This window comes from Hakea prostrata, chromosome 7 (genome assembly GCF_041222555.1).
Source record: "Hakea prostrata isolate BN-2017 chromosome 7, UWA_Hpros_2, whole genome shotgun sequence".
Taxonomy (NCBI): Eukaryota; Viridiplantae; Streptophyta; class Magnoliopsida; order Proteales; family Proteaceae; genus Hakea; species Hakea prostrata.
The window spans coordinates 543,668-562,675 of record NC_142606.1 but is presented as its reverse complement, the minus strand read 5'-3'; the positions used below and the strand labels follow the sequence as shown (position 1 = coordinate 562,675).

The 19,008-nt window shown below is 37.7% G+C and overlaps 3 protein-coding genes across 5 annotated transcripts; 1 reads left to right on the top strand and 2 right to left on the bottom strand.

Annotated features, from left to right (window-relative positions):
* Nucleotides 1-480: 480 nt before the first annotated feature.
* On the bottom strand, nucleotides 481-3,017 carry LOC149008756 (two-component response regulator ORR26-like). The gene is made up of 6 exons (XM_089160827.1): nucleotides 2,879-3,017; nucleotides 2,082-2,237; nucleotides 1,644-2,003; nucleotides 1,419-1,495; nucleotides 558-801; nucleotides 481-485 (listed from the first exon to the last, which is right to left on the bottom strand). Exons 1-6 carry the CDS (start codon nucleotides 3,015-3,017, stop codon nucleotides 481-483), a joined length of 981 nt encoding a protein of 326 aa, XP_089016953.1.
* Nucleotides 3,018-6,003: 2,986 nt separating this feature from the next.
* LOC149008755 (pre-mRNA-splicing factor ISY1-like protein) lies at nucleotides 6,004-15,944 on the top strand. Of its 3 annotated transcripts, none has more exons than XR_016174369.1 (4): nucleotides 6,004-6,482; nucleotides 7,994-8,922; nucleotides 12,659-12,774; nucleotides 14,662-15,944. XR_016174369.1 is itself a non-coding variant. In XM_089161118.1 (3 exons), exon 2 carries the CDS (start codon nucleotides 8,003-8,005, stop codon nucleotides 8,888-8,890), a length of 888 nt encoding a protein of 295 aa, XP_089017244.1. In that variant the 5' UTR covers nucleotides 6,005-6,539; nucleotides 7,994-8,002; the 3' UTR covers nucleotides 8,891-8,922; nucleotides 14,662-15,944. The 3 variants fall into 3 exon arrangements, 1 of the variants encoding a protein (XP_089017244.1); XR_016174368.1 differs by having other exon boundaries at nucleotides 6,005-6,539; XM_089161118.1 differs by lacking the exon at nucleotides 12,659-12,774 and having other exon boundaries at nucleotides 6,005-6,539.
* Nucleotides 15,945-16,176: 232 nt separating this feature from the next.
* Nucleotides 16,177-18,739, bottom strand: LOC149008754 (BolA-like family protein). The gene is made up of 3 exons (XM_089161119.1): nucleotides 18,590-18,739; nucleotides 16,528-16,550; nucleotides 16,177-16,442 (listed from the first exon to the last, which is right to left on the bottom strand). The coding sequence occupies exons 1-3, from the start codon at nucleotides 18,650-18,652 to the stop codon at nucleotides 16,232-16,234; spliced, it is 297 nt and encodes a 98-aa protein (XP_089017245.1). The 5' UTR covers nucleotides 18,653-18,739; the 3' UTR covers nucleotides 16,177-16,231.
* Nucleotides 18,740-19,008: the final 269 nt, after the last annotated feature.

The following is a 19,008-nucleotide window of genomic DNA, read 5'->3' as shown; positions in this document are numbered from 1 at the left end:
GTTGACAATGACTAATAATTATTAGTGAAGAGGTCATGGGTTTGATTTTCTTTAGGGGTATAATCCTTCACTTTGTATATAAAAAATTCAGTACCAAAAAAAATTGCAGACCAGGAAATTTTTTTTTTTTAAAAGAAGTTCAAATGACAACTACACTAGCCAGTATATAGGATATATGAACATGCGAATCATTATTCTCTGCTTAATATTTTCTTTTTTGGTTAGTTTCTCTACTTAATTTGGATATCATAGATATAGGATATATAAACATGCCAATCATTGGCCCATTCACTTTATTCTCTATTAATTATATATATAGGATACATAAACATGCCAATCATTGTGAATCATGCCAATCATTGGCCCATTCACTTTATTCTCTATTATTCTATACTTATTTTGGATAGTAATGAAATTCTCTTCCCACTCTGCTGCTGTCCATGATGCTACTGGGTTTCACTGATCCACTTCAAGAACTTTTTAACCTGCACACAAGAAAAGGGATGTTTAATACTTTAATCTAATTAGTTAATTCATCTGCAGATATCAGTCATTACCTTGATTATTAAGGTAGAAGAGAGAATCAGGAACATATTGGTTCTCAAATTCCGGGCTGTTTGTTTCTAAAAATGACTCTCCCAGCTGGTTGAAGTTCTGTTGAACCCCAGTTTGAAGTTGCTGCTCCTGGTTATGCCCAAAGAATGGCTGCTGATCATGACCTGAACTGGGGTTTGCATGAAGCGTCAAATGGACCATTGCATTCATAAGTTGGCCTTGCTTTCTAACATATTTCCTGTACTTCTGTAAAATGGATTGCAATCAAGGAAAGTGAGATTTTGTACAGTGAACATAACTAGTAGTTGTTGTAAGAAATATGTTCAACAATGAGTCTAAATCACCTTCTCATTAGGGAGAGGAATGTGCCTCTCTACTCGGAAGTAGATCTCATGATCTCACGATGTTTCTTCACCACAAAATAAGATGGGACCCATGTGGGACCCGACTAGCGGGGGCCCACTTCTAATTTTTTATTTATGATTATTTAGATTTAGACATGGGAGGCATACTAATTCTGTGTGAAGAAACATCGGAGAGCAATATGTGCTCCCCTGATGAGGAGGTGATCCCGATTCCTCAGTGGCGTCCAACCTTTGATTCACTTTATCAGTAGTTAGAAGTGGGTGCCCAACCGTATTAAATGGTGAAGAAATATACAGATCCTCTGCCCCACTACCTGCGTGCCTTCAAAATCCTCTCTCAAAGCCCACTTGACACTGACCATCTTGGCCCACTTATGTCAGGTAAACTGTGAGAGGAAAATTATGGAGACACACGGATTTGGACTCATAGCTGGTGAAGAAGCACAATCAGTAGGAGGATCCAGACTCGAAATGAACTACCATAAACCAAAAAGATACCTGCAGATGACTGGCAACTTGTTGTCTAGTCAGTGTTGGGTTTTTCATAGCCTCCAGGATGTTTGATGGTACAGCATCTGTAGAGAAACAGAGATAGATCATAATTAGCCAGCAGAAACTGCACTAGCAAAATTCAAATCAAGCATAGGTGACAAGGAAAGATGATGATGAAGAAGAAGATAGCTTTCAACTTCATGCAAGATGCATGCATTTCATCCCACTTACTTCTGAAACCAATAGTATCAATGGCTTGCAAGAACTGTAAGTGAAGCTCTTCAGTCCAGTCTACTTTAGTCTCTGCAGGCATCGCTGTAGTATCACTGCTCTTCCCTTTCTTGGTTGATTTGACTCCTTCCAAAGATGAAGATGAAGACCCAGATGCATTTCCCATTGATGGAGAAGATTCTTGTGAAACTTGCATCTTTCTCTTCGCTCCTATTACCTTATTCTTGGCTTCTTTTTCCATGATTATGAACTTCCAGAGATCTCTAATGGTTTTCATGGACAAAGGTTTCCTCAGATAAAAGGATGCCAAGTTTTGCAAACATTTCTGTGCTGCTTCAAATGTGTTGTCTCTGGACATCACTGAATCACACAAAATATATAGCTTAGATTCAAGTCAGAAGCAAAGAGCAGAGACCCTAAATGAAAAAGAATATTTACCCACGACGGGGATATCAAAATTAGCCTTGATGTGCTTAAGGATCTCAAGTCCTTCCTCGAAAGGTGGCATGTGAAGCTCTATCAAAATCATATCAAATTCAGCTGCTCTCACACTAACAATAGCCAAAACATCCTTTGGATCATCTACTGCAGTAACTGCAATAAACACATGTTAGAATTTTTTTTTTTCCCCTTTTTATGGTAAAACATATTAGAAATTGGAAAGTTTATGAGAAAGGAAAGGCCCAAAATAACCAATCCTGATTCCGGTCAATTCGACCGTTTGATTCTTGAACAAAAAACTCTAAATCACTTCCACATCTGAGGATAGGGTGCTCTCTTGACATTTTTTCATTACAGTATCACACTATAGGAGTGGACCCCACCTCTGACTCATTTTGTCAGTATTGAATGGGTAGACTCCACCCCTATTGTGTCAAGGAAGCACATACTGATCTCCTTCTCTCCTCTGATTAGAGATGATTAAGCTTTGGAATTAATTTCTTAATAGAAATCATTTTTAAGACTTGGATTTTTGCATGCATGGCTTGATTCCATGAAGGATCATATAAGCATAATAATATGGCACTATAGCGGGACAACTCCATGGATATGTAAGAGTTCCTATGGCATGCATGGAGAAAATTTTAGAGAAAAAAAAGAGAAAATCATGTGTAATCTCTTCTAAATTCCTGCAAAAATGAAATATCAGTAAAACTTGAATTTTTGGGGGGAGAAGAAGAAATAAATATGGTTAAATGATCTACAGCTCCAATAGATCTCTATGGAGTGAATACCCATATAGTTGCATGCCTGAAGCATGCTTTTGACATTCTCAAGCTCTCTGTGTTCAGCGTCCACTACCATGACTCTCAGTCCTGCAGAAAAAGGATTCACAGTGATTGACTCCATTACTCCACTGCTTCCAGCTTCCATCTCTATCTCGAAGAGAAACAATGCACTCTCTCTTCCATCTCTTAAGAGGTATTTATAGAGTGGGATAGAGAGAGAGAAAGGGAGCACCTGGTTTTTATGTTTTGGGGGAGATAGAATCAGAGAAAGAGCCGCACGCGGTATTTGTGTTTAATCTGGTTTTTGGTTAAATCGTTTCATGGGTTGATTTATAGTTTGAACTAATTAAATGCTTTCAATTTAGTTATTTCCTTTCTTCTCCATAATGAATTTCTTTTGGGCTTTGCCAAATTAAGTTCTATTATGAGATAAGTTAAATTTTCAAATGTAATTTGATAAGAGTTAGGCACTTCCATCTGTAATCTAACAAAATTATCTTTTATGTAATTAAATAAATCATACATTGCTAATCATAATTAGACCTTATTTCTTAGTTCAATAGAAGTTTCAATTATTGTGCATTACTTAGACCTTGCTAGGAAGGCCTTCTTATCATATATTTACTTGTTTGATGCTATTTGTCCAAATCTCCACTTTCAGACCTTGCAAGAGAGAACATGTCTTCTCCTCTTACTTTCTCTCTCATTTGCAGAGTGAAGAAAATAGACTTTGTTTTTGAGTCTTCGACTAATAAGTGATTAGTGATAATTGAGTGGTGAGCGACCGTTATGGTGAACTGTGGATTATAGATGTTCCAAGGCTTATTGGGAGGGTCAAGAATCTATATGATCAAATTACTTATGAACTCCTCAATCATCTGGAAACTATATTTGATTTTTTGATTTTTCGTTTTTTAAATTTAATGTTTTAGTTTTGACTCTTTAGGGACCTTGGCACACCCACACAAACCATGAATTAGAGTGCATTGAATTTCAGAGAAACATTGACGTAGTAGCTCGTTTTATCATAAGAAGCAATTTAACTAATTTCCGACATCTCTTTTTACGTGTCAATGAGTGATCTCCCTCGTACAACAAAGACCATGTTTAAATACAACGCGACATTAATACCATGTTTAAATAATTTGCAATATAAATCGATGAGCTGGTGGTGAAAAAACTATTTATAGCTTTCATTTTTTGGTAAAAAACTATTTATGGTTTACATCTAACCCATAGAAGGAATTGGACCCTTCTAATCATTTTGTAAGGTTGGTTCTTTCACTTGTAATTTTTAGAAATAATTCGTGACAATTATATTCATGTGAATCTATCTATAAGAATAAGTGCCACGTGGTTTAATGCATGTTTCATGCAAGTGTGGAGTCAATTAACGTATGACCTAAGTAATTAGTCAAGTCAAAAGCTTGGATATTCTTTACAAGGAAAGAAAGAAATCATCTTTAACTTTTTTCAAAATTTTATCCATGAATGACACATTCTTACCTTATTCTTGGACGTTATTAATTAGTGGGAAAAAATGGAATGTAATGATTAATACTGTAAACCAGTGGATTTTTTTCTTTTTAAAACCAGTGGTTTTGAATTCGAAAGAAAAGAAGGAACCAATGGTTTTGGCAACTTAGAATGCATGAATGACACATTGTTTTTTTCTTTTTGGAACAAGCCGAGGATGATATAAATATAATAATTAAGGGATTACAATATTAATAGCGGAAGAAACGTCTACCTTTCACTTCTTCACAGGCCAATTGTGAAGCTTGTAAGGTGAATCGTTTGTATCCAACCGAATCTTCATAGACACTGAAATCAAGTTCGCCAAAAGGTCAGCGCACCAATTAGTCTCACGGACTTGGTGAAGCACGTGAAATTGAACCAAAACACGTAAGTTTTCTATAAGATCTACATGTTACTTAATGTTTTCTTTGGATGCTGATTTTTCAGGTTCTCCTAGCGGCTTAGTGTATTTGGAGTCTTAATATTCAGCCGAAGCTGAAGTCCTTCTTATGAAGGTGGGGCCACGATATTTTCTTCAGTAACAGTGAACCTCCACCATCGCAATTTGATTTCCTTCTAGTCATTGCCAGGTATGTCTTGACCAAGAGGAATCAGTCATTTATATGCTTGTGAAGTGTGATCACAACAAGTGTTTGGAAATCCTCACTCTTAAGAGTGGATGTGTAGAAGTTTGTAGGGCCTAGAGCGCAAGACTGGGTGCTACTTTTGAATTAGATGTTCAAATGAGCTCCTGAAGATGGGTATTTTGCTATTTTATGATCTCAACTTCTATGTCAAATCTGGAAGGAGAGAAACACAATAGTCTTTGAATCCTGAACACAATCTCCAGCAAAGGAAAAAATCCTGAACACAATCGATTTACCTGATAAAATATTATGAGTGCAAATGGATAATCGAAATCCACTCTCAAATTTACATCCGAATCCATTTATAGATATTTGAATCAATCCAATTACTAATAAGATGTGGATATGAGATACCCCTTTTCTACCTATTATTATCCATCCGATTAAGTTACTTATTTGGATTTATTATTCTTAATTTTGTAAGTTTTTATTTGAGATATGTGATTTTTTTTTTCTAGATTTTTTACTAAAATAATTACCAAAATTTTTAAATTTTTAAATTTCAAATCTAATTCTCACAAAAAAAAAATGGTAAAAATGTTAAGAGGCAGTTAAAAACTTGTACTCAATTTGTATTTATACTCATTTAGAAGAATCTATTTAAGAAAATAACTATTTGATTATTATTCGAATTTGAATGAATCTATCTGAAACTAATAGAACATTATTCAAATCTGTTTGAATATAACAAGATACTGATACGTATTGCCATTATCCGATCCGTTTACACCTTACAAAACATCACGCTGACCCGCACCGGAATATCATGTGGTTTAGGAAAGGTTCAATCTTCAATGTATCGAATTATATCGCCCGATACAATAGTATCGCTCTTCGCCGACGCGTCTGTGAAGTTTTTATTTTGTTCGTATCGTTCCTTAGTGCTCTCAATGTATCAACCGATACATACATCCTACATTTCGATGCGCAACGAACCAACTTCAAAAGGGTATAAAAAAGAAGGGTTTCTTCACAGAGGCGGAACACAATCTCTCTTGTCGCTACGAGTTGTAGAGTTGCAGAGTTGCAGAGTTGCAGCCTCCTCTACCTCTTCAGCTGCTGCTCGGGTGACCTTTCCTGCAGTAGTAAGTAGTAGGCTCCTCCTCCTCCGCCTATCCTCTTTACTTCATCGCCTCCACTCGCTTCTGCTTTCACAAGGACTTTACTTGATCCAAATTTAGGGCGGTCTACGATCTGCAGCAAGCGAGAAGGCGGAAAGCCATTCGTCTATGGACGTCACGCACTTTTGACTACAGTCCACCCTGTAGTTTTCTTCGCTTGCTTTCCTTCCGTTCAGTAAGAATTCCAATCGGCCAGTGCATGTTGGAGGTGCAAAATCAATAGGATTGATCCGGAGCAGGATCTATCGGCATTAGCTGGAGCGGCATTAGGCTTTTCCTCATCCTGCAACCCCACCGCCCACGCACCTTTCTAGGCTCCCACAGGTATCTCCAGCGTTTAAAGACAACCGCATCTCAGGGTTTCCTCCTAGAGATCTTCAGGTGAAACTTGAAATTGCAATCATATATCTGTGCATTATTAGTTACAATAATCTTAATTTTGTCACTTTGGTTGTAATTTTTTGTTCTTCGGTTTGGTGGTTTGAGGTCTGTATTGTGATTAGGTATTCCATGGTAAGTAATACGGTTTGGTGGCTAGATATTGGTCCATGTTTTTGTATACAGTTGGGGATTCTTGTCTGTAAGCACTTGTTCAGGCTATAATGTTATTTACGGAACTCTGGGGGATCAAACCCGAATTCCTGCTTTTAATGTTTATCTATATTTTAGTTTTATTGTGATTCTTTTTCCCTATGTCAGTCCATCAATTGGTATAATCAATTTAATGGTTTTTGAAAACCAATAGCAAAGGGATATTTGATTGTAAAATAGACCAGTAAAGAAACTAACTATTGGCTAAAACCAATCGCACCAGTGGCTGATTGGTTTATCCATGTATAGTGTGGTGGAGAATTCGAAGGAGTATATTTGCAGGGAACTAGTTACTATGTTGATTATCTGGGAAGTGTTTCGACAAACCTTGAATTTAGGCTTTCTAAGAGGAATGTGGTTCCAGAGGCATAACTCCCGATTTATTATTTAAGACAGGTTTGTGTCATCTATCTAGTAAAAAAATTATCATTTAGTCACTACATGTTACAAAAAAGGGGGGGGGGGGGGGGGGCTAAAAAATGGCTTAATTACTCCAAATGCTTGTTCGTTTGGAATAAGATCTTTCATAAATTATAAGTATAAAGAGGTGTCATGTCTTTTTCGTGGTTATAAACTATACATGTTAAGTAATAGGTGCATGATAGAATGATTGTTTATTAGTTATATCTATTTTTTTTTGGCTTTAAATTAGACTATTTCCTTACATATTTTGATCCTTTCCATTCTATTTCACACCTTTGAATAAATATCTATGATACAATATGACACGAAGTGGAACTTCTCTTAAAATCACCCGACTGATACATTGCTGATATGCGATACTTTAAACCTTGGACATTGGCCCTCTGTCTGTTTTGTATTGCTTGATTCGGTCTTGCACACGTTAAGGGTCAAAATACTTGCCTAATGCCTACCTTATTGCTTCAGTCAGATGCTTGTTTAAAGCACTTATTGGACTGGCTCTCCTTTGCTTGTCCATTTGCTTGAATTGGTCCTTGAACTAATAGTGATGTTCACCAGCCATTCAACTTCCTTTTCCCCCATTCCCCCCCCCCTTTATGCGTGTAATGTCTCATCCAGTCATTTAGATTGGGAAATATGATTATTTAATTCCTAGGATATTTCATCAATTCAGATCATTGGTTGTCTTCAAAATGTTTTTTCACAAATTTCATGGCATTACATTCACTTGTGGTCACAAGGTAAGGGTATACAAGAGAAGGGGATCTTTTATGCTTTCAGCGTTTTTCAATTGTTTTTAACCTAAGAATTTGGATTTTCAGGGTTGAAGCATGGCTCGGAATGAGGAGAAAGCTCAGTCTATGCTAAATCGTTTCATAACATTAAAAAATGAAGAGAAAAAGAAACCAAAAGAACGTCGCCCATTTCTTGCATCTGAATGCCGTGATCTTGCTGAGGCTGACAAATGGCGGCAGCAGATAATGAGGGAGATTGGTCGGAAAGTTGCTGACATCCAAAATGAAGGCTTAGGCGAGCACCGCCTACGTGATCTGAATGATGAAATCAACAAATTAATCAGGGAAAAATGGCACTGGGAACGCAGGATTGTAGAGTTAGGTGGTCCAAATTACACCAAACACTCTGCTAAGATGACAAATTTGGAAGGAGATATTGTTGATGTGCCAAACCCTGGCGGAAGAGGTCCTGGTTATAGATATTTTGGTGCAGCAAAGAAATTGCCTGGTGTCAGGGAGCTGTTTGAGAAACCACCTGAGCTGAAGAAGAGAAGGTCTCGTTATGACATCTTCAAACGAATTGATGCCAGCTACTATGGTTACAGGGATGATGAAGATGGTATTCTTGAGAAGCTTGAAGGTCCTGCAGAAACGAAAATGCGATCTGCTGCTCTTGAAGACTGGTTGAAGATGGAAAATATTAAGAAGGAAGCAAAGATGGCAGTCAAGAGTGGTGAAGTTGCAAGTGCAGCCCCTATTCTATTTGAAGAGGAGGAAGATATTGTTGAGGAGGAGAGAAGAATAAAGGAAAAGGAAAACAAGAAAGAGCAAGAGTTTATTGTCCATGTGCCTCTTCCTGATGAGAAGGAGATAGAGAGAATGGTTGTTGAGAAGAAAAAGATTGAATTGTTAAGTAAATACACGAGCGAGGATCTCATGGAAGAACAAAAGGAAGCAATGGACATGCTTAATATTCAGAAGTAATGGATTTTGCCTTTTTGTATCTAATGAATCAGGTATTAGTTATTATGCCAGACTGAGAAATTCTTCATTAGGTTTTATTTTCCTTTTTCTTATGGTTGAGTTGCTACAAGAAGAAACTGCCACATCTGTACTATCTTTTTCAAATCTAGTGCCATAAGACATGCTCTAATATTCTTTATTTATTTCTGCAAGTGGATATAGAATAAATAAATTTGAAGAAACCACTGCACTTTTTTATTTTGAATTTGGCTTGCTTGAATAGCTGTAATTGATATGGATTCCATCACATACAAGTTAGAATAGATGTTCTCAGTTTCTGTACTTGCTAGTTGTTATATTAAAATTAAATATTCAGTGCGGATGGAAGCATTTTCTGACATGCTGTGAGTGCTTATTTCGTTATCATGCATTATGCTGATTTTAGATGGGATGGAATTTTCCCCGTTTGTGATTCTTTTTACTACTTCCTAATAGAAATTTCTTTCTATAAACGAGGAAAGGAATATGAGATTTAGTGTACTAAACATTTTCCCTTCCATCCTATTGGTGCAGGACAGCCCTAGGTTAGGATATTCTATGAGAAAAAGGATCCTGAATCAACAAGGGAGGGGTTTTGCACAGCACACAATGAATTTTCATACTCAAGAGAACTATATTAAATTAAAATTCCAGCAAAGAAAATTATAACTAGCATGCAAGAATCAAAGTTAAGGGCTGTGGAAGTGCAAATCAGATTTAAGATTTAATCATCCAATCCACAAGACTAGGCTAGAGGGGTTGGGGCATTACATTCAAGGAAATAAAGAAATTCACACAAAACATAACATAACCAACTTTTATTTAATATAGGAGTGAGTTGCAACCAATGTAAAACATAAAGACAACTCACATTCCCAACCCAAATCAACTAATATGTAACCAGAGGATATTCTTATGTTGGGCAAGAAGGTAGCACAGTAGATTTGCAATATGGATGTAGCAGAAAATATAAATAGATAAAACTACTAGGGACAGTGCTGCAGTAACAATATAGCCAGCAGGTAATAGCAAGGGGCAGAAAAGATGAATGCCCAAAAGCACAAGAGTGAAATAATGGTAGCAAGTGGGACTGCTGTAGGAACAAGAAGATAAAAAGAAAGAAAAGAAACAAAGAGAAGGGAAGGGAGACTAATGACAGAAAAACAGAGACTGTCGTAGGGTAGGGAAATAAGAGAAAGAGGGAAGAAAAAAGAAAGCAGATTTTTCTGCAGGAAAACAAGACAACCGTGGGGTTTGGGGACGAAGAAAAAGGTTTCCAGGAAAGAAAATATTGCTTCTGAAGTAAGAGTAGATCTTTTTGGAGGATAGAAAGATGAATTTTTCTAGTGGGAAACAAGGGTGAAAGGAGGGAAGAACTTATTTGGAGAAGAGGAGGAAGAAGGCTCCACGTGAGAGAGAACCAGAATTACCACCAAGAGAGAGAAAAGGCTGCAGTTGTGCCTTTCTTTTTTTTTTTTTTTTTTTTTCATTCGTGCATTCCTCTTGTGGCTGGTTACATATGAAATAATTGAAACTACTACAAATACCCTCAGTAACTCAAAGAAATCAAATAAAGCCTAATAACTCTAAACTGTGGAAAAAGGTCTAAATTACCCTTACAAAACAAAATCTGAAAGAATATGAATGCTAATATCTATATAAAAAAAAAGTGGCATGTGGACCACGGTCCTAAGGGTCTAGATGACCCTCTCTAGTAGCCGAACCATAGGGAAATGTTCCACCGCCTCCTCCCTTGGTAGAAACAAGTGGTGGGCGGTCGTGGTATGATGTCCCTGTCACCTATTCAGTGTCATTTGTAGAAAATTGAATATTTGGTTGAAGAGGTTGACGTGCTCATCAATCTGAAAAAGTTGGTGGGGGGAGACTCTGGATCAATTACATGTTTGGTTGCCAACAGTAATTCTTTTTCAAGTCTTTCAAGTTTTTGCATGGAGTATGTTAAGATATGTAACACCCGTCCTCTTTTTGTTGTTTCCTTTACTGCTTTGTGTCTTTAATTGTTAGTTTCCTAGTCTAACTATGTTTTCTTTAGCATCAAGGTTTGGAGTTATTTACAGGGTATGAGAGCAGTTGTATCTTGTACCTTATTTAGACTGCATATATTTGAATTTGGGTCCTATGTGAAGCGGAGTGAGGGACAATGAAGGGTAGGAAGGGACAATTAGGAAAAAGTAAAATTCATACTCCATAATCGATCATTTTCAGTGGGACTTTTTTAAGGCATTTGGGGGGGGGGGGGGGGGGGAATCATTGCCACTTCATTACACAAATCCTTGATTTTTGGAAGCTTGTCCCTTCTATCTTCTATCACACTTAACCAAACTCACGCACATTTTGGTATTTTGTTGGGAAAGGTACACTTGTCCCCCCCCCTTTTACATCTCTTCTTATTGTTATTAAAATTTCATTTTACATAGAATAACTCTTAAATTAAGTTAGACTGAACTAAACGATAAATGAAGCCTAAACAATAAATGAAGCAAAATCTACTGAAGTTACTCTAGTACAAAGTACAAAGAAGAATGAATTTTCCTCATTTCCCCATCAAAGAAATGAACTCTTAGGGTTTTTGGTTTGAAGAAAGAAACCCTAGCTCAATCAGGATGAATTCAGGTTTCGTCTGCTTTGTTTCATAAACTATTGCTGGTCAATGGAAGTGATGCAGTTTTTGGGCATTCTTCTTGATCATCCACTGCCCTTTTCTGTGAGTCTTGATCCACTGAACTCTCTTTGTTCTCCATATTGGTTAATGGTTGCTTTTATTTTATTCTCAATTGTGATCTCTTGCCGAAGAATTTCTATTCTCCTGCTGGTTGAGGGGTTCGTTTGCTGGAACAAATCAAATAGGACCTAGTTTCCACCTTTGGTTTGCTCTGATCGAAGAAGATGATTTACATATTGCCATGCTGCTGGTTCATTTCACTGGTTCATGCTGAAGTGATGTTTTCCCATCTTGACTGCTATTTTATCTGCAATTGCTAATCCTGGCGTCTTCTCGTCCAAGACTGAAGAGTACCACAGACAGTGTGCTTACAACCTGGTCCCATTCTTCTTCTGCCAGGCATACCATGATTCAATGCCTTCTGATATTTCATTCTTCTTGTTGGATGCAGATTTTGTTGTATTTCCACCTTGTTATTGAAACCCTTTGATACACCTGCTTGCACGGTTTGTTTTTGCTGGTTTCAACATCGGTTTCTTTTGTAAGTTTGTTTCCTTTTAGTAGTTTTTACTTTATTCCTCGAGTTTACCTTTCTACAAAATACCCATTCTTATTCCTATTATTCTTTGTTGTCAACTGCTGAGTCCTTCATTTGTTTCTGTTCCAAAAAACTGGAGTAAATCCCAAATGAGTGTTTCCTCACAAAGCCTGAGAGGCTGAGAGTCCATCCTTCCATAATCTATTTATGTTCTTTCACTTGCAAACAGAAAATAAAAAAGAAATTTAGAAAAGAACATGGTTTTATACAATTCTGTTCTTGTTTTATTGATACTTTTGGAATTGATCTCCCATTGGTTTTTTCCCTGGTTTGAGTTCAAGTTTGCATTATTAGTATTATGAGCTGTTTCATTAAATGTCTTACTTGAAAAGCATATCCCTGTGAGCAACTTGTTGAAATCTGCTGGAATATGTATTGTTCATTTAGACATTGTCATCAGATCCTAGGTTAGCAATATATATGGCTAGATTCCATACATCTGTTTCTAATCACCCCTGCTTGGATTCAGCTGCCAGGCAAGATAAGTCCATCCAGTTCTCAAGCCTTTGCTTCTTCAGCTCCTGTGGATGGAATTCTTTGTATCCTTCTTGCTGCAATTTGACTGGAAGAGCATGTTGAGTCCAGGTAAACACACCATCATGAGCTCCTAGGTTAATTAACCATTTGAACCAGATTCTGTGAACTATTTCTGAGATGACCCTGTTTAAATTCAACTGCCAGTGAAGATTAAGTCCATCCTACTGTTTTTCAAGCCTCTGATTCTTCAGCTTCTATGGATAGAATTCATATCCTATCTGGCAGTGTGGCACCCGTTTTGCATGATTAGTGACAACATTTTCATGGTCAGAAAATGTGTTTTTTTCTTTTTCATTTTGGGAAAAAGATCCCTGTGCCTAGGGTTGGGAATGCATTCCCACGCCTCACATCAGGCCCTGTGGTCCTACCTGTTGATGAACCTGCCTTCTGCTCCCAGATGAGTTTGGCTTGAGAGATCCTTGCCCCTTAACGTTATCTATAGAGTAATTTCTTTGAGGCTACCACATTTGATTCCCATCAAACTTGTTTCCAAACCCATGAATCAAGTACAATTATGTTCACTATGCTTGCAATGTTTAGGCAGGAAATTGGGTCATAATCCATTAGCAACATAAGTTTTGCAGTCACCATTCACAGTTAGAATAAATTTAATCTGATTTGCATTGCAAGTAAGAGAGCGTTGGAAACTGGCATTCAGGAAATGGGTGATGCCATCTTTAGCTTGAGAGTCATTTGAACTGAGGGGAGAAGATTTGACTTGGAAATTGTTAGATCCACCAGATAAATGGCAAGGACTGGCCAAGAAGAGTAGTTCATTTGCCTGGATGAACCAAATCAAGGAAGACTGGAGGAAGCATTCTGGTGTTAAATTGCAGATACAAACAGTGATATTCTGGAGATGAGTTGTGATGCGGTCTGGAATTTCAGATCCTATTGGAAGAATAACTTTGTATATGTTTCTACAGATGTTTCTGGGTGGTAGACAAAGGTGCCAGTGACTGAACAGTCCTGAAAGGAAAATCAGAGGTGGTTTCTCAGGATTTAAGTCATCGAATTTCTTTCTTTCTTTCTTTCTCTCTCTCTCTTTTCTTTTCTTGGAGCGGGGTGGGGGGTTCTAAATTTTTGAATTTCACCCCCCCCCCCCCCCCCCCCCAAAAAAAAAAAAAAGAGAATGTTAAGAGTTTCTAAACATTTTTCAAATATTTCTGTTGGACACAAGGTGAAACTTTGCTGAGCTGAAACACGCCATTGAGTTCAGGGTTATTTGGTCTTAATTTTCATGAAGTCTGGCATTTGGATTTGGTGTCACAGATATAGGGCCAAGTATTGGCAGTGGAGAAACCTGTGACCATAAACCGAGAGAAATCAATAGAAATTTTTGCACCTTGGCGTAGAAGTGTTATTATTAACTATATGTTGTTAGAAATCAGGTAGGCAATAAGCAAGATGACTTAGCATATGCAACTGGCAATTGGATTAAATGTTAAATCTCTGCTAGAAGATGCATTGGCCTTCCTTGGTTCTTTAGTTAGACTGGCCCTTCAGTTTCCTAAAGCTAGGGTGTTTGTAACCTATACATATTACTCCACTCTCTCTCTCTCTCTGGGGCAGGGGTGTTGAGCATGGTTGTTTGAAAAAGAATTTCCCTAATTATATCTACCCATTGACGGTTTTAAGTCATTCACTGTTGTGGATCCTTTACATTTTGGCTCCTGTAGAAGTGCTTGCCATGGAGATGAAAGCTTCTTGCTTGATTTGTCAACCTCTTAAATTGTCGACGGGGCATTGGGGGTCGGGACCCCCGGCCCCGGGTGGGGCGGCGGTGGAGCCTTGCATCCTCTTCAAATTTGGGGGCTGTCTCTAATTTGGGTGTGAGGGGTGGGGGTTGTTTTTTCCTTTCAATAGCATTGTTCTTTCTTCAGTTGATGGAATAGTTATTAAGCTAACGGGTTTTCCCCATTGTTGTCATTTTAGGAAACGGTGTTCATCGGTATTGTCCACTGGATTCAAGCTGTGGAAGAGAATTTGATAGTAAGAAGCTGACTATTTTTATTGGGTTTTGTATACCAGCGAACAGAAAGTTGGTGAATCTTTATTACCTCATTGTATATTTATTTTTCTTAGAAGTGGGTGTCAAATGATCAACCTGTTTGAATCTGTAAATTTCTGTTTTATGTAATACTTTTAATCGACTTCATAGTGACAGGTTAGTAGCCTGTATGGCTTTTCTTCTTTTAATGAGTATTTTACCTCCTTGTTTGGAAAACAAAGAACTAGAGAATTAGTTTTAAGTTTGAAATTAAATGCGATCATTTTGTAAGGGATTACTGAAAATTGAATTGTTGAGGGTGACGCTCTGATCTTTCCAATGGGAATAAACTTCCTTTATCATCCCTCTCAGTCCTCATAGATCCATCCACAATACAAGAACCTAGAGTCAAAGAACCGGAAAGTTGTAAATCTTGCAGAAATCATCCACAGAATAACTTCTATTAGCCAATTGACTGAGGGCATGGAGTGACTATCTAAACCTGCTGTGGTTCCATGTAGTTTTTGAATACTATTTTATCTGGAGATTTCCAAATTTCATCATTCACATTGTTAAGATGATGAGAATGATATCCTTTCTCCATGCTAACAATGTCTGTTTCCGCCAAAGGCTATGTCTCCTTCGAACCTGGTGACAAATGAAGAAAATTTCCATCACGAAAAACATCAAACACCCATATTGTGCTTTTTAAATGGGATCTGATCACAGGCAGATGAACAGTATATAAAACAAAGTACAACTTACCGTATTACTATCATAAACCAATATACCAAGTTTCTGTCAGTAAAATCTTCAACCCTAACCAGCATATAGACTCTCTCTCTCTTTCTCTCCCCCCTTGTCAATATATTTTCTTTTCAGAAAGAGCGTAGTTTTCTGCCATCCAACCATCCTAACTGTAGAAAAGTGGCTACCGGAGTTTGCTGATCCTCAGAAACCACCTGAGGACCTACAGGCTACAGTGTAAAATTAAATGTAAAATTCACACGAGCCGTTCGCACAAACAAACCCTTTAACTGAGCATCACGGCATTCAAATTCACCATTGTATTATCAAATTCAACTATTGCAAGACCAGAAAATCCTTCACCAGGAAACACAATTGCCCACCCATGGCACATAATCAGACTAGGTGAATAAACTGGGCTACAAACCGGCAACCCAGAACGTTTACCAATCTCTACTCAAACAGGTCCTTACCATGGTCATGTTACAACATATTAGCAGCTCTGCTGCCCAAGTCAAAATACGAATGTTAATAACACCATGAAAACTGGTATATGGCACATGATGAACATGGATTACGTGAATTCGAGAGAGAGAGACCGCTCACTCACATGCTCAACAGTGATCCACCAATATAGCTACAGCAGAAAGCTTTAAGTATAAGACCAGGTAAATATAAAATGTAAGTAACTGTTAAAAACTCCAAACTAGATGATAATTCGTTGAGGAACAGCATGCACATAGATGTCTGAAACATTTTAGAAGACCACTATGCGGACTGAGTATTGTTTGACTCTTGAGTCTTGTTCGACTCTTCTTGTTGTTTCCATTGTGCAGGGGTAAGAGATTTCTTTATTGAGAGTGCATGTATGTGTTTCATCTCCTCTGTCAATGCAGTGTTCACCATCCGATGCCTTTCTAGCAACCGCTTCCCTTCAAACTGTTCCGATACAACCTCAACCTCAAAGCTTGCTCCACAACTGAAAACAAAAATGACAAAAAAAAAAATTAGGATAACTGTGCCTCTTAAGTTGAGAATAAATCAATTACTAAGAAGAATCTTACCCTCCAGATGTATCAGTTACTTCCTGAACCAAGAAAAAAAAATTTAATTAGTTTTACGAAAATGGTGTTTAATACATACCTAGCAAGTGTCAAACAATGTTAAATAATGATTAATTTGGAAACTGAAAAGAAAAAATCAGAGAGTAATCCAGGGACCCTGCTCGAAACAGGGAACTGGATAGGAGCACAGGCAAAAAACTGGAAAGTCCAGCTGATGAACAGTCGCAGAAACGTGAATACGAACGACTAGCAAACAAAGTCCGGTTCTATGATAAATGGCATTTCAGCGAGGTTATAACCGCTAGGTTCCAGCCGATGAACAGTCACAGAAACGTGAATACGAACGACTAGCAAACAAAGTCCGGTTCTATGATAAATAGCATTTCAGTGAGGTTATAACCGCTAGGTTAAGTAAGAAAAATATTTGAGTGGTAGAAAACAAAGATAAAGAAAGACATGAAAACAGTGGCATGTCATATAGACAGATCAGTAGGAAGAGTATGCGCTCCTAAAAGAATAATGAGAATTTACTTTCTCAGAAAAGGAAGAAGAAAAAAATCATTTTAACAACCTTCGCTTTTACCTATAAAAGGGAAAAAGGATAAATCTAAGCAATGGTTCGTTTTAATAGGGGAGAGGGACTATGGATAGCCTTTTGCAAGTTCAAAAAACGTTGGGCAAAAAAGGAAATTCCAACTTATCATTTCTTTGGAATGCCTTGGAAACAAGAGGAAGTAAAAACCAGTGTAAAGAGTACATACGAAGCAGTAGCAAGTCCGTACACCCAGAAGGAAAGAATTCAATGTTGGGAGAGAAAAAGAAATTCTACTGACCAACAAATTATGCAGATCTTTGGACTTGTACTCTTATGGACTTTGAACAGTAAAGAGCATAAATTTGTTTTCATGGACCAAGCGATGCTAATCACCTGTCCTGATTTTTGACTAAATGAGAGAAGCTGTATTATTTCTAATGTGGATGTGGATCCATGAAGTGTATAGCTCCCTCTATATTTTGACAAGAACCTTACTTATCATTAAATATTTCTAAAATAACTTCCAAAATTTTCTCTGAAGAAGTAAGTAAAACATATTCCAAACTTATAAAAAGAAAAAAGTAAGACAGCAAGCCTTCTTCTAAGCACTAATGACAAACCATGAACTTCTCAAATAAAGTAGAAGATTGATGTGTGTTAGAATCAATATCATTATAGACTGGGAGTCACCAATTCTATTAATTTTTACGGGTCACTAAAACAACCCATGTCCCCACTCAACTTCCTCTAAGACTTTTCTCCCCAAAATTATCTCATCTCCTGTAACTCTGTCATCATAATTAACTAGTAATTGAGATTTTTGGAGTTCCTAATTCTTTGTCTGTGTTAAGCCATGGGAAGCAGGGAGGGGGATACTGTCATTTATTTGCTATACTGTTTTTCCACATAAAGTCTTATTCTCCCTCTCCAAAATAATAAAGAACAAGCGTAACACAGTGACAACTTTTTTTCCCCAGAAAGGAGTCAATGCGGCATATCATTGGCAGACTGGTTTCAGAGACACAAAACCCTAGTTAGATGATTGGACCAAAAATTCCAAGTCTCTAACACCATTATTAGTTCTCCACCAACCCAATTCCCCCTTCCCAAAGAAAATAAGGGGAAAAACGGGACTTCTAATCAGCAATTCTACAAGCATCGTACTCAGGATAATCCAAAAGGAACAGCAATCTTCCAAAATTTTCATGAATCCTTTCCAAAGGTTTCGGGCATATAATTAGGGTGGATAATTGGGATTTGGAGGACACCCACCAGAGAATTATAACGATCGAATTTTAGGTCAAAGTCGAAACCCAATTCCGAAATTTTGTATATAACACATACGTTTAAAGAAACTCAGAACGGAGCATACACATTTATCAGCTGCTTGTTGCTTAAGAACTAAAGCGGATGCGATTTACCCAGACAGAGATGATAAAAAGAAAGAAGAAACCAACTCCATCACAGAACAAAACAGGAATGAAAAAAAAAAAAAGGAAGAGAGAAAAGGGTTTTGCTGAAGCTTACGATGTGAGTAGGGTTCAATTTCGAAGTCAAGGTAGCTTCAACCTGCTCCTTCGTCACTCCCATCTTTCCTCCTCCCAAGTTTTACTCTCCCACGCTTTAACTCCGAGGGTATCGAGAATATAAAAAGTTTCAGAACCTCACGTTTGGTTCTTCAGTTCTTGTAGGTCTTTTTCTATCGAATTCCTAACGACGGCTAAACTAAACTTGGCCCATATTCTACTGGGCACTAGGCACTGGGCCAAGCTTAACTGAGTCAGCCAACGAAATAATTGGATTGGATCGTTGGGCTTGGGCTGATAAATTCTACTGGGCACTAGGCACTGGGCCAGGCTTGACTGAGTCAGCCAACGAAACAATTGGATTGGATCGTTGGGCTTGGGCTGATAAATTCTACTGGGCATTAGGCACTGGGCCAATTG